This window comes from Sus scrofa, chromosome 5 (assembly GCF_000003025.6).
Source record: "Sus scrofa isolate TJ Tabasco breed Duroc chromosome 5, Sscrofa11.1, whole genome shotgun sequence".
NCBI classification, from domain to species: Eukaryota; Metazoa; Chordata; class Mammalia; order Artiodactyla; family Suidae; genus Sus; species Sus scrofa.
The window spans coordinates 35,567,170-35,580,083 of NC_010447.5; the positions used below are offsets into that span (position 1 = coordinate 35,567,170).

Here is a 12,914-nt window from a genome sequence, read left to right on the forward strand (position 1 = left end):
AGCATGTATTTATTAGAATGAAAACCTTAGCCTGAAATGGTAGAGCATTTGGGGTGACCTTAACAAATTTCTATAGTGAATTTCATTTGCAAAGGATGATGCTTCTAACCCACTAGAAACTGGGTAGGTGCTTTAATTTTTCCCTCCACTAGAGGAAATGGATTTACAAAGATTTCTTCTTTTCTGACTATCCTCTTTAAGCCCCCTTTCCAAAAGTCCCTGTGGGACCTGGTCCAGTTTTCAGTTATGCTCACAGCTGTTCTCACTGGCCCTGATCTAAGTGACTTACCATTGAGCCAAAGATGATAATTAGATACATTAGTGCTGTGGCAAGATAGCTAATCTCCTTGGGCAGCCGAAAAATATCCCCATTCTCTGCGGCTGAAATTGTTGTTTCCTGTTAACCTGAGTCCCCACCCTGAGAATGTAGCCAGGAGAAACCATCAGCTTTAACAGTAAATGTGCTTAGTGCACCTTGGCCTTTTCCTCCATCCTCCATTTGTCTGTGTTTGTCAGAATCTCTGTGTAACATCCTCCATCCCAAAGCCATGCTGAACAACCTGAACTTACTTTCATCAGACTCGCTCACTCCATGAAATCTCAAACCCAAAAGGTAAAACTGTGACTGCCTATTAAATTCTGTGGCATAGGATCGTCTGTGGTACCAGTGAATGGGCGTATAGCTTTTAAAACAAAATGAAACAAACAAAAAAAGTTAAACTCAGCATTTCTTATATATCATCAGTGCATTCTTTAGCATAAGTTTCTTTGGATTTCAGCAATCAAAACGCCATGCCTTCGTTTCCCCATGCGGTGCCGTATGCCTTCATGACTGTCTGTAATATTCTCCTGCAGGCATCTCCATAACAATAGAATCCACTCCCTGGGAAAGAAATGCTTTGATGGGCTCCACAGCCTAGAGACTTTGTGAGTTGACCTTTTATTTTGTTTCCCTGTTTTCAGTGTTTTCATGACTATCCTGAAGGAATCGAAATAGCCTTCAAGTCAAACTTGCTATTTGGTTTGGTTAATTGCCTGAGCTTTAAACAGATATTTACAGTGGCTTTATCTTACCCCTCCAACACACACCCTACAGAGCTGAACAATAAAAGCGAGATTTTATTTTAATCTAACAAGAGTGCTAAATTAGAATCATTATAAGCTAAATGAGACGTCCTCCACTGAGCAGTGACTGTTTGCTTAGGAATGTGGACTCTGTGTCAAGGATTAGTTCTGTATTGTCCCTTGGGCTCACTATTCATGAGCCTGGTCCTCTGCTCTGAATGAGAGGATGCAGAGGAGGCAAATGCCAGGGTCTCCAATTGGAGAGGAACAAACATTGTATTAGCCAACAGTGGAGATTCCTGCTGAAGCAGCTCAACAGTCTAAAAAGTAATAACAGCTGCCATTTACTGAGTGTATCTCTAACCAGATATTGCACTGAGCACTCAACCACATGTTTCAGTCCATCCTACAACTAACCCCTCCTATGAGAGCAGGTATGACTATCCCATTTTAGGCTCTAGTAAGGTTAAGTTAATTTACCAACCCAGCATAGCGCATCAGCAGCATAACTAGGATTGGCTTCCTTCTCTAGCTTGACTCCAAAATTCAAGTTCACCGCTATATTCTACTTCCGAAGAGGGGCTCAAAACCTCAGTTCTCAGTTGATACCTAGACTGAAAATACGTAGAGGCCAGCCAGGTGACTGCCCAGAGCCTAATCCCAGGACAGTTCCTATGGGCCTCTCTGGGGCTGAGCTGTTTCTCCTGAGAGGGGCTGCTCTTCATTGCCCTGTCCAGTGAGAGGGGTATGATGTGGGTATGGTGACAGGCAGTGAGGATGCTGAGAGTGCCGGGAGAAGAGGGTGGTTCCAGCTGTGCTCTCCTCTCCTCCTGCTTTAAAAAAAAAAAAAAAAAAAAAAAAAATATATATATATATATATATATATATATATATTGCTATTTGGTTTGGTTAATTGCCTGAGCTTTAAACAGATATATATATATTTAGGGGGATGGGGTGGCTGTGGTATGCAGCAGCTTAATATGGGATCTCAGTTCCCAGACCAGGAATTGAACCCGGGCTGCAGTGAGGAAAGTGCCAAATCCTAACCACTAGACCACTGGAGAACTCCCTTCACCTGCATGTTTTGTTTTTGTTTTTGTTTTTGTTTTTTGTCTTTTTGCCTTTTTGTCTTTTCTTGGGCCGCTCCCGCAGCATATGGAGGTTCCCAGGCTAGGGGTCTAATCAGAGCTGTAGCCACCGGCCTACGCCAGAGCCACAGCAATGCGGGATCCGAGCCGAGTCTGGGACCTACACTACAGCTCACGGCAATGCCAGATCCTTAACCCACCGAGCAAGGCCAGGGATCAAACCCGCAACCTCATGGTTCCTAGTCGCATTCGTTAACCACTGCGCCACGACGGGAACTCCAGCCTGCATGTTTTTAATACTCAAATGTGTTAAGCCACAGTGGGCTGCTGAATCTACAACACTGGCTCTAACTGGGACTGCAGAGGTTGATGACCAAAGACCACTTCTCCTATGGGCTTGGGGCCCATTGTTCGTTTGCACACAGAGTTTAGCAATTTGTACATGGTCAATCTAGCTTCTAACCAGATCTGGGTCCATTAATTTCCTGAGGGACCGGACAGTTCTCCTTCCAGTGTTACTTAAGTCACTCCATGTTCCCTCTTAAAAGGAAAGAATCGGAGTTCCTGTTGTGGCTCACCAGAAACTAACCCACCTAGGATCCGTGAGGATGTGGGTTCGATCCCTGGCCTTGCTCAGTGGGTTAAGGATTCCGGTGTTGCTGTGGCCTGTGGTGTAGGTCACAGATGTGGCTAGGATCCTGCATTGCTGTGGCTGTGGTGTAGGCCAGCAGCTGTAGCTCCGATTTGACCCCTAGCCTGGGAATATCCATATGCCGCAGACGTGGCCCTAAAAAGCCAAAAAAAAAAAAAAAAAAAAAAAAAATGAAGGAAGGAATCACCTTCATAAAGAGATGCTGAAATGAACTTGTCCAGGCAGCACTTTGAAGTCAACAGAATGGCCTAGGCAAGCCATTCCTATCAACTGCTTGGAAAAATTAGAATTTCTCCTTTATTTACACGAGGGCTGGCTGGGAATCTCAGCAATGGAAAGCACCTTCCAGTCCTTTCAACACAAGAACAACAAAAGATGAGTTCTGATAGGTATTTCCCATAAATAGTCTTTCTTCCTTTCCCCCTTTCCCATTTGAGGTAAGGACTCAAGATTACAAATTCAGGTAATTCATGTATTCAGAGCAAATTCAAATGAGTCTCGCTGTCCCCTCTTTCCTCGCCTTGCCCAGGGCTATAGAGGATCAGTAAATTGGTAACTCCCAACCCCTTCCTTTCCCTCACTAGAAATCCAAGTAATTTATAAGGACCTAATCCTCATTTAATCAAAACAGAGCATCTGGAGAGATTTACAAACAGGAAGAAAATTTATGTCCACAAAAGACACGCGTTTCCTGCCTGCTGTATAGCTTAAGGATGGTTTGTGCCAGACAAGTAGGAATCTTGATTCATGTTTAACCCCGTCAAATTATCTCTCTCTTAAAATTAAATAGCAGTTCTTCCCCACAGAGGAAGATCTAACCGCATCTGATTGCCTGACCAAAAGGTTTTTCTGCGTCATCTGGGATATCTGCCATTCCCAGAGACCAGGAGGCAATTACTTTTTCATATGAAGATGTAGCTATAAGGAGAAGAAAGTCTATACAGCACTTGTGAGTAATGGAATTGAAAAGCCATTTGGGCCTTAACAGAGAAATGAATGATTTGGGGTCTGTTGGCCATTCCACGTCTGTGTGTGAAGGATGACAGAGAGCTCTGCCTCATAAACCAAGGGCAATGTCATCCTTCAGATCTGAATCCTTATCTGTTAACGTGTGGAAATTCTAGACCTGGAATCCTTCCTGAAAGTACCCTGGACCACATAAAACCTCTGCAGAAGCAGGTTGGCATCCTGGACCTCAGGCTGGGAAAGACACAGGAACTGTACAAGAGTCAGGGACAAAGCCGTTCAAGATGTCCTCTCCAGAGAGTTCTTCTTTTGGCACAGCCGAAATGAACCCGACCAGTATCCATGAGGATGCGGGTTCGATCCCCGGCCTCAGTCAGTGGGTTAAAGGATCTGGCATTGCTGTGGCCGTGGAGTAGGCCAGCAGCTGCAACTCCAGTTTGACCACTAGCCTGGGAATTTCCATATGCAGCAGGTGCAGCCCTAAAAAAAGAAAAAAAGAAGAAAAAAAAGGTGCACTCTGAAAAGCAGTGAGACAAAGTCAGAGGGCAGAGGAGGGAATAGGAAAGGGGATGTGGTTCAGGAACCCGAGGAGGGCACAGACTAGCTGGCAGCTTGGTGAGCCACATCAGCAAGCCACTAACACCCAGCCAGGGGTCTCTCCCACGGAGACATTCACACTGCCCTTTTTCTGTGTCCCTGCCCTTTTTCTTCAATGCCCAGTGCAGTTGAGACTTGACTCTTTTAAATTTCTCATGATCAGTCTGATGACCATTTTAATGTAGATACTTGGGGGATGACGGTGGTCAGCAAGCTAACAAAGTCTCTCTCCGTAAAGAGAAGGAATGAGAATTGTTGTCAATGATACTAATCCATTGGAAGAGTATGTTAACTGGTATATATGAATTTTTATTTTTTTATGTTTTTATATATGAATCTTTAAATAAAAAACTGAACATACTATACTATTTTCTTATTTTCAGAGATTTAAATTATAATAATCTTGATGAATTCCCCACTGCAATCAGGACACTCTCCAACCTTAAAGAACTGTAAGTAGAACAGACTTAGTGGGCAGACTCTATTCTTTGTGAATTTATTTTAAAATGTTTGACTATTGTATATAATACAACTTACTGAGAATTTTTTTTTTTTTTTTTTTTTTTTTTTGCTTTTTAGGGCTGAATTTGTGGCATATGGAAGTTCCCAGGCTAGTGGTCAAATCGGAGTTGCAGCTACCAGCCTATGTCACAGCCACAGCAACGTTAGATCAAGCCGAGACGAACCTACACCACAGCTCAAGGCAATGCCAGATCCTTAACCCACTCTGATCAAGGCCAAGGATCAAATCTGCATCCTCATGGACACTAGTCAGGTCCATTACCACTGAGCCACAATAGGAACTCTTACTGAGGAAAATTTTAAAGGTCATATAAATAATGGTTAACTACATCCAAAATATATTTTAATTTGATTATATCACCAAAGAACAGCAATCTTTTTTTTATTTATAATAGGTTTCTCTAATATATGTACATTAGGAAAAAAGATACAAGGAGTCTCCTGGTGGCTTAGTGGGTTAAGGATCTGGCATATTGTCACTGCTGTGGCTTGGGTTACTGCTGTGGTGTAGGATCGAAGCCTGGCCCAGGAACTTCCACGTGCCACTGGAGTGGCCAAAAAGAAAGAAAGATATATATTTCTCTAAGCCATACTCTTTTCCTAAGCCATATTGCCCCAACATTTGTATACTTTATAGATCTGTAGAGAACTATATTGGATTCAGTTATCTGTTGAGCATTTCAAAAGACAAACTTTTCTAGGTTGCCTAAGGCTAGGACTGGATGAAAGCAATGTATGTGCCCAGTATAGTGCTTGATGCTTTCGCATACATTGCTTTTTTCTTTCTTTCTTTCTTTGTTTTTGTTTTTTTGTTTTTTTGGTTTTTGTTTTGTTTTGCTTTTTAGAGCCACCCTCAGGCATATGGAAGTTCCCAGGCTAGGAGTCAAATCAGAGCCACTGCTGCTGGCCTATGCCACAACCACAGCAATGCAGGATCTGAGCTAGGTCTGTGACCTACACCACATCTGCTCATGGCAATGCCAGATCCCCGACCCACTAAGCGAGGCCAGGGATCGAACCCACATCCTCATGGATACTAGTTGGATTTGTTTCCGATGAGCCATGACGGGAACTCCTCACATACATTATTTCATATGCTTTCACGCATGCTTCATAAATCCTATTTAATTGTTAAAGAAACCCACAATTTTACTATGATAAGGCTAACTTTCAGCTATGAGGTTGCATACATTGTCTTTCATATATTTTAATTTAATTAGCCTTTCTTTGTACCTAAAAATATGAATAACCTATGCAATGTTCTAACACTTGGAAAAGAAAATAAACATAGAGCTTATTCTCTTGGCAGAGAGAAATAAGACACACAGCCAAAGGAGGTAGACTGCAGGGCTTGTTCATAAGAAAAAGCCTCTATGGGGTTCTACCTTAGGAAACCCCACCTGGGGCTTAGCTGGGAAGTCCTCCTGATCTGGGTCAGGCAGCCCAAAAACTGCCACTCACCTCATTCAGCCACAGACCCACTGAGGACCCAAAGACCCTTGACTCTGCCCCTCTGCCAGTCAGACAACATTTGCACCGACAGATGAGAATCAATTTATTACAGACTCACTGAGCTGGGGCACCCTTCTTCAGCTCAGGAAATTTTGTCCTCATAAGGAGATTACTTAAATCTCTACTTCACTGCAGCTTAAGTCAATTTTCTCTCCTCCTAGCTTCAAATGGGGTCAGGAGGAGCGATCATAATCCTCTCTCCAAAGATGGTTTCCTCTGTCTCAAATTGTTCTAGGGCGGTGCTCTATTGGATCTTAGCAGATGGATTTTCTGTTTATAACATTAGACTGTAAGTTTCTATAAAACACAGCTGTTATTGTCAGATTCTTTTTTCCTCTTTCGAGATGGCAGCTTGTGATTTCTTTTTCTCCTCGAGACTAAGTGAGGGCATGTAAGTTTCAAAATGCATAGGTGAGTTCAGCCTTATCCTCCAGTTACTGAAAGTGCTGATTGTTGCCACAGTTTGGGGCAGACTATTAAATGATATTACCCTACAGGTTATTTCCTATAAATTATTTTTTCCTCTCTTTCTAGAGGATTTCATAGCAACAATATCAAGTCCATTCCTGAGAAAGCCTTTGTAGGCAACCCTTCTCTTATTACCATGTAAGTGGCCATAGTTCTTTCCAGTTTTTCTATCCTGAAACATAGTGTGCATTGCACTTTCAAATATAATACGAGTGTTCTATATTTGTGCAAGTTTTGTCTCAATCAATGTAAGGATCTATGCCGAGAAGTGTACATGGAAATGTTTGGCCAGGTTTTAGCTGAATGCTGAAGCAACAGTAAAGATTCTTTTGCTTAGGAATGTGCATTGCCTTATGTTTGCTATCTTTAAATGCCTTGTTCCACTTCACGATAATCTTATGAAATGCTATTTTGCTTATCTCTATTCTCTAAGGAACAAAACTGATTTTTAGAGCATCAATGTCAAAGTCACCTAATCATTCAGAACTTAAACCCAGGTATACTAGAAACATAAATCATTATCTTAAATGTTCTCACCCCCCCAAAAGATAAAAAATGTGATAGTTAATTAACGAGATGGGGGGAATCCATTCACAATGTATATGTATATCAAATCACCGCAATGTAAGCTTTAAATATACAATTTTATGTCAATTATACATCAGTAGAGCTGAAATATAAATACATACATATGTTATATACAAATAAAGGTCCTTTATTGCAAGGAGGGGGAGATGAGGAGACTACTGTTTTATGCTAAGTCTCTAAATTCATGCATTTTCCAGCCCAAACATTGAGTCACATTTATACCAACAAGGATGTAATTCTAGAAAGGTGCATATGTTCTAGAAAAGTGTTTATGAGGATTTATAAGCCACAATGTCATAAGATAAATTTACTACTTCAAAGCATGATTAGCTCTATGTTTCACATTTAGCACAAACGGAAAGTTGATCATGTGCAGGTATACAGGAAGATGGAAATATGTAACGATTAGGTTGGCTCTTAATTAAAAGACACCTGGCAGGTTTGGTGTATAGTATTGGCCTGAGGTCTTGGGTACGGGGTCTGGAATAAGGAGGCGTAAGGACAACTTTTGAGCATGACTCTAGGGGCACTTCTTGGCAGATATCCGTCCTGTGCCAACTTGATTGAGAGGCTTTCTGGAACTGTGCAGCATTTGCCACAAATGAGATGGAATCCCAATTAGCCCTGACAACTGAGAAAAAAAATACCATTCATCATTTCTGAAATGTTCTGACAGTATGTTGGCAAACGAAGGGTGTTAAAGTTTATTGCCAATAAACATTAGTTCTCATTAGAGAGTATTTACATACTGAAAAGTTGGCAGATCGCATTGCCTCTCTTTGCCCATTTTTCCCTTGAAGCCACAGAACAGGTTTTCTTAATCACTCTTTTGATATGTTAATCCCCGTTGAAGAGGACTAATGCCCCCAATATTTATTAGCACTTCTATTCACCATTTGATGGCCTTGACTCTTTGTTTTCTCCCGGAAACGCATCCCTCCTTGCTTCTGCCTCTGTTTGACTCGATTTCTTTGCTTCCCATGTCCTGTTGGCTACCCGGGCCTCATTTCTACCTCGTAGTCCCCGTCCTAGCCATAACTCCTTTTCATCCCCTCTGCCTCCAGCCCCTCTGCTAGCCAGACCTCTGATTTTTTACCAATCTAAGGCTCATCTCCTGGCCTCTACCACTAGCAAAGCTGTCACCCTGAAAGCACAGCATCCCTATTGTCATTCTCTTGCTGTGGAACCTGCAGGGTCGGCTTGCCTGTTTACATTAAACGCCAGCTCCTTGCCTTGGCATTCCCAGCTTCCCACATGGCCCAAGCCAACCAACCCTCCTGACCGGTTCCCCAAAGCTTAGCTCAGTTACCCTATGCATAACCCAGACCAGCTAAGCTATATTCATAGAAGAAAGCTCTTTTTTTGTTTCCTTTGCTCCTATGATTCCATTTCCTTGCTATGCTTGTTGAAATTCTGATTTCCAGGGTCCATTTCTAATGACATTTTTCGTGGAATTTTTCTCTACCTCCTGAGAGAACTCCCTCCTGAGAACCTATATAGCTCCTTCTTTGTATTGGTGATACTTCTGCCTTATGGACAAGCATGTGTGTCCATAGCTACCCAATGTACTTACCTACATACACGTATGTGAACACAATTATATACAAACAAGCATAGAGGGGATAAGAGATGATGTGATATTTGGAGGAAAACTCTTTTTTTTTTTTTTTTTTTGGTCTTTTTGTCTTTTCTAAGGCCACTCCCGCGACATAGGGAGGTTCCCAGGCTAGGTCGAATCGGAGCTGTAGCTGCCGGCCTACACCAGAGCCAGATCCGAGCCACATCTGAGACCTACACCACAGCTCACAGCAACGCCAGATCCTTAACCCACTGAGCAAGGCCAGGGATGGAACCTGCAACCTCATGGTTCCTAGTCGGATTCGTTAACCACTGAGCCACGACGGGAACTCAGGAAAACTCCATTTTTAAATCATAAGGAAGTTCCCACTGTGGCGCAATGGGATAAACCATGTCCGGGGAATGATGGGACACAGGTTTGATCCCTGGCCCGGCACAGTGGGTTAAGAATCCGGCATTGCCCCAGCTGCGGCTTAGGTCACAACTATGGCTTAGATCTAATCCCTGGCCTGAGAACTCCATATGCCTCGGGGCGGCCAAAAAAAATTTTTTAAATATAAAAGAAATTGTAAGACCTAGAGTCCAGGGCTAGCCCCTTCTCTTACCAATTATCCCAGCCAAGGGAAAAGAGGTCAGAGGAGAGAATACAGAAGGGGCTTTAGGAATGTCAAGTGACAGCTGTATCCCAGGCACTGTGCCACATGTTCCATATGAATTAGCTTTTTTCATGTGCACACAAACCCTAGAACTAAATATTATTACAGCAGTTCGATAAATTGGAAAGTTGAAAGTCTAGGAGGTAAAGAACATACCCAAGGATCTAAGTCTCAGCTTCTTCCTACAAAAATGAGGAAAACATTATCTAAGTGTCTACACCATGGGTCTTCAAAGTTGTCAGGTGGATCAGTTAAGCTCTATATGTGAAAATGCTTTGTGAACCAAAAAGTCAGATTCCCCTTATTTATTTGTTTTATCCCAACTGATTCCAAGCCACTTGGGCGAGGACACCTTATCATTCTTCTTCACATCCCCAGCAGCTAGCATGATGCCAGGACATAGGAAACACCCAATGACAGCTTCCTTAACAAATCAGTCTTTAAATGCAAAGCAGTACCTCCTCTCATACTTCTAGCAGGAGAGACACCAATAGATATTGTCAAATTTAATTGAACTGGAAGGATGTCTCAGCTAAGAACTATTTGTGGGACTCCACTAGTCAGGCAGTTCAAATACCATGACATGGACAACATCTGTAACACAAAATATGTTTTGGTTTCTAATAATGTCTTACCTTTTAGAGCAATGGTTAATTTTTTTTTTTTTTTTTTTTTTTTTTGCCTTTTCTAGGGCCACTCTCGCGGCATATGGAGGCTCCCAGGCTAGGGGTCTAATCGGAGATGTAGTCACCAGCCTACGCCAGAGCCTCAGCAACTCGGGATCCGAGCCTCGTCTGCAACCTACACTACAGCTCACGGCAACGCCGGATCCTTAACCCACTGAGCAAGGCCAGGGATCGAACCCCCAACCTCATTGTTCCTAGTCGGATTCGTTAACCACTGCGCCACGATGGGAACTCCAGCAATAATTAATTTTTAAAAATCTAATATTACGAAAAGCCAGAGTAGCAAATTTCCTCTCAAAAAATTTAAGACTCCTTTGCATATATTAAAAGATTTGACCGGAGGTTATGACCCTTATGTAAATATATAGAATTTCATCTTTCTTTAGCTAGTGGTATACCTACCAGTATCTTGAATTACCTTTTGCCACTCAACAGAGGTTCCACAGATGTTAGAAGCGGATGAAGAGTTTTAAGTATCACTTGCTTTTCTCCTTAGTAGCTAACATTCATATCTGCCTTGCTGTCAGACATTTTCAGTTTTGGAGTTCCTGCTATGGTGCAATGGGATCGGTGGCATCTCTGGAGCGCCAGGACACAGGTTCAATCCCCAGCCCGGCAAAGTGGGTTAAAGGATCCGGCATTGCCACAGCTGCTGCATAGGTCACAACTGTAGCTCAGAGCTGATCCCTGGCCCATGAATTCCATATGCCCAAGGGTGGTCAAAAAAGAAAAGAAAGAAATTTTCAATTTCACATTTAGTGTGGATTTCTTACCCAAAGTCCCATGATGTGAGTAAAATTACCTTTGAGATTTGCCTGAAACCAAGTAATCAGGAATGTTATGTAGTATAGAATAATCCAATTATATAAGTACATCTTATATATTTTTTGAAATTTTGAACAGTTATTCATTTTTCACTCAAGTGTTATACTAAGACGCGTTTGGATTTTTTTCAGACATTTCTATGACAACCCCATCCAGCTGGTTGGGAGATCTGCTTTTCAACATTTACCTGAACTAAGAACACTGTAAGTGTTTATTTCTCTCACAGATCACTTGCCCCTTTCAAGGCTGCTGCAAAGACCAGATGAACATTTTCAGTTGCTTTGCAATGGCCATAAAAGTGACCCCTTCCTAGGATCTTCTCCCTGTAATATTCATGTATGCCTGCTTCTAGGACTTTGAATGGTGCCTCACAAATAACTGAATTTCCTGATTTGACTGGAACAGCGAGCCTGGAGAGTCTGTAAGTATTTGAGTAAGCTCTTGAATTGGCCCAGAGCATGCACGACCCTTCAAGCCTGACCAGTCTTAACATGAGTGAATCAAAATATGTCACCGTGTGATGCCTGAATACAAGAATGATGTCTGGTTTGTGTTTCAACAGGACTTTAACTGGCGCACAGATCTCATCTCTTCCCCAAACCGTCTGTGATCAGTTACCTAATCTCCAAGTGCTGTGCGTATCAGTAAGGCCATAATGTTGTGTAAACAGGGGTGAAATGACAGACACTATTTCAATAATCCTTTAAAAGGGGAGAAAGTTCTTTCCTTGCAGGTCTTCAGGAGGTCAGGCCTCCTTTGCCCCCTTTGGGACAAGGAAGTGGCTCTCAGATATGACCTTGGTAATAATGGCAGTGCACCCCTTGTTTCTAAGTCCCAAACAATCTCCCAGTAGAGTTTCAATTGGCACACATTTCCTTTCAGAAAATGGATGTGAGCAAGCCAAAATAACTTCATTTCCCCCCTCCCGAAGCTCTGAAGAGCAAAAAAGAAAAAGGAAAAATATATATATATATAAAATGGGTCAAAACATCAATATAGATGTCAAAATAAAAATTATTAGGGAGTTTCTGTCATGGCTCAGCAGTAACGACCCAACTAGGATCCATGAGGATGTGAGTTCGATCCCTGGCTTCGATCAGCAGATTAAGGATCCCTTGTTGCCATGAGCTGTGGTTGCACGTCATGGACGCGGCTCAGAGCCCATGTGGTTGTGGTGTAGGCCGGCAGCTGTAGCTCCAATTCAACCCCTAGCCTGGGAACTTCCATATGCCACAAGTTCGGCCCTAAAAAGCAAAAAAAAAAAAAAAAAAAAAAAAAAAAATCAGGCCCACACAACCCTTGATAGCAAGCAAACATTCTTCCAGGATAGCTGTAGGTGCCATGTTCTAAAATTTCTTCTGATGGCTAAACAGCTTGCATATGTTCTTTCTGTTGATGTGGGGCTTTTCCTTCTGCCCTTCGAAGAGCCTTGTGTTGACCTTCCATGTTCAGCCCTCTCCTGCCACACCCTGTTATCCTCTTGAGCATGGCTGGGACCTAACAAAAGGAGCCTTAGTCTCTCGCCATGGCTCTGTTCTCACATAGTAGACTTCTTTGGCAGTGGAATGAATGCCTGTGATTCCACCACAAGCCTGACCCAGTAGCAGAACTACAGACAGCACAGTGGAAGAATGGGAATATCCCTTCAGCGATTCTGCCTTCCCCAACCCCAGCCCACTATGTCCCTTTCAGATGTCGGTTGCTCAGT

General features: G+C 42.6%; 1 protein-coding gene across 2 annotated transcripts in view; it reads left to right on the forward strand.

Annotated features, from left to right (window-relative positions):
- Nucleotides 1–12,914, forward strand: part of LGR5 (leucine rich repeat containing G protein-coupled receptor 5) — a 131,978-nt gene that overhangs the window by 103,913 nt on the left and 15,151 nt on the right. Inside the window, exons 6-11 of one of the 2 annotated variants that reach the window (NM_001315762.1) lie at nt 856–927; nt 4,755–4,823; nt 6,940–7,011; nt 11,338–11,409; nt 11,559–11,627; nt 11,769–11,840. In NM_001315762.1, coding sequence (NP_001302691.1) covers nt 856–927; nt 4,755–4,823; nt 6,940–7,011; nt 11,338–11,409; nt 11,559–11,627; nt 11,769–11,840 — 426 coding nt within the window. The remainder of the gene's footprint in view (nt 1–855; nt 928–4,754; nt 4,824–6,939; nt 7,012–11,337; nt 11,410–11,558; nt 11,628–11,768; nt 11,841–12,914) is intronic. The other variant, XM_021090898.1, reaches the window with a different exon arrangement.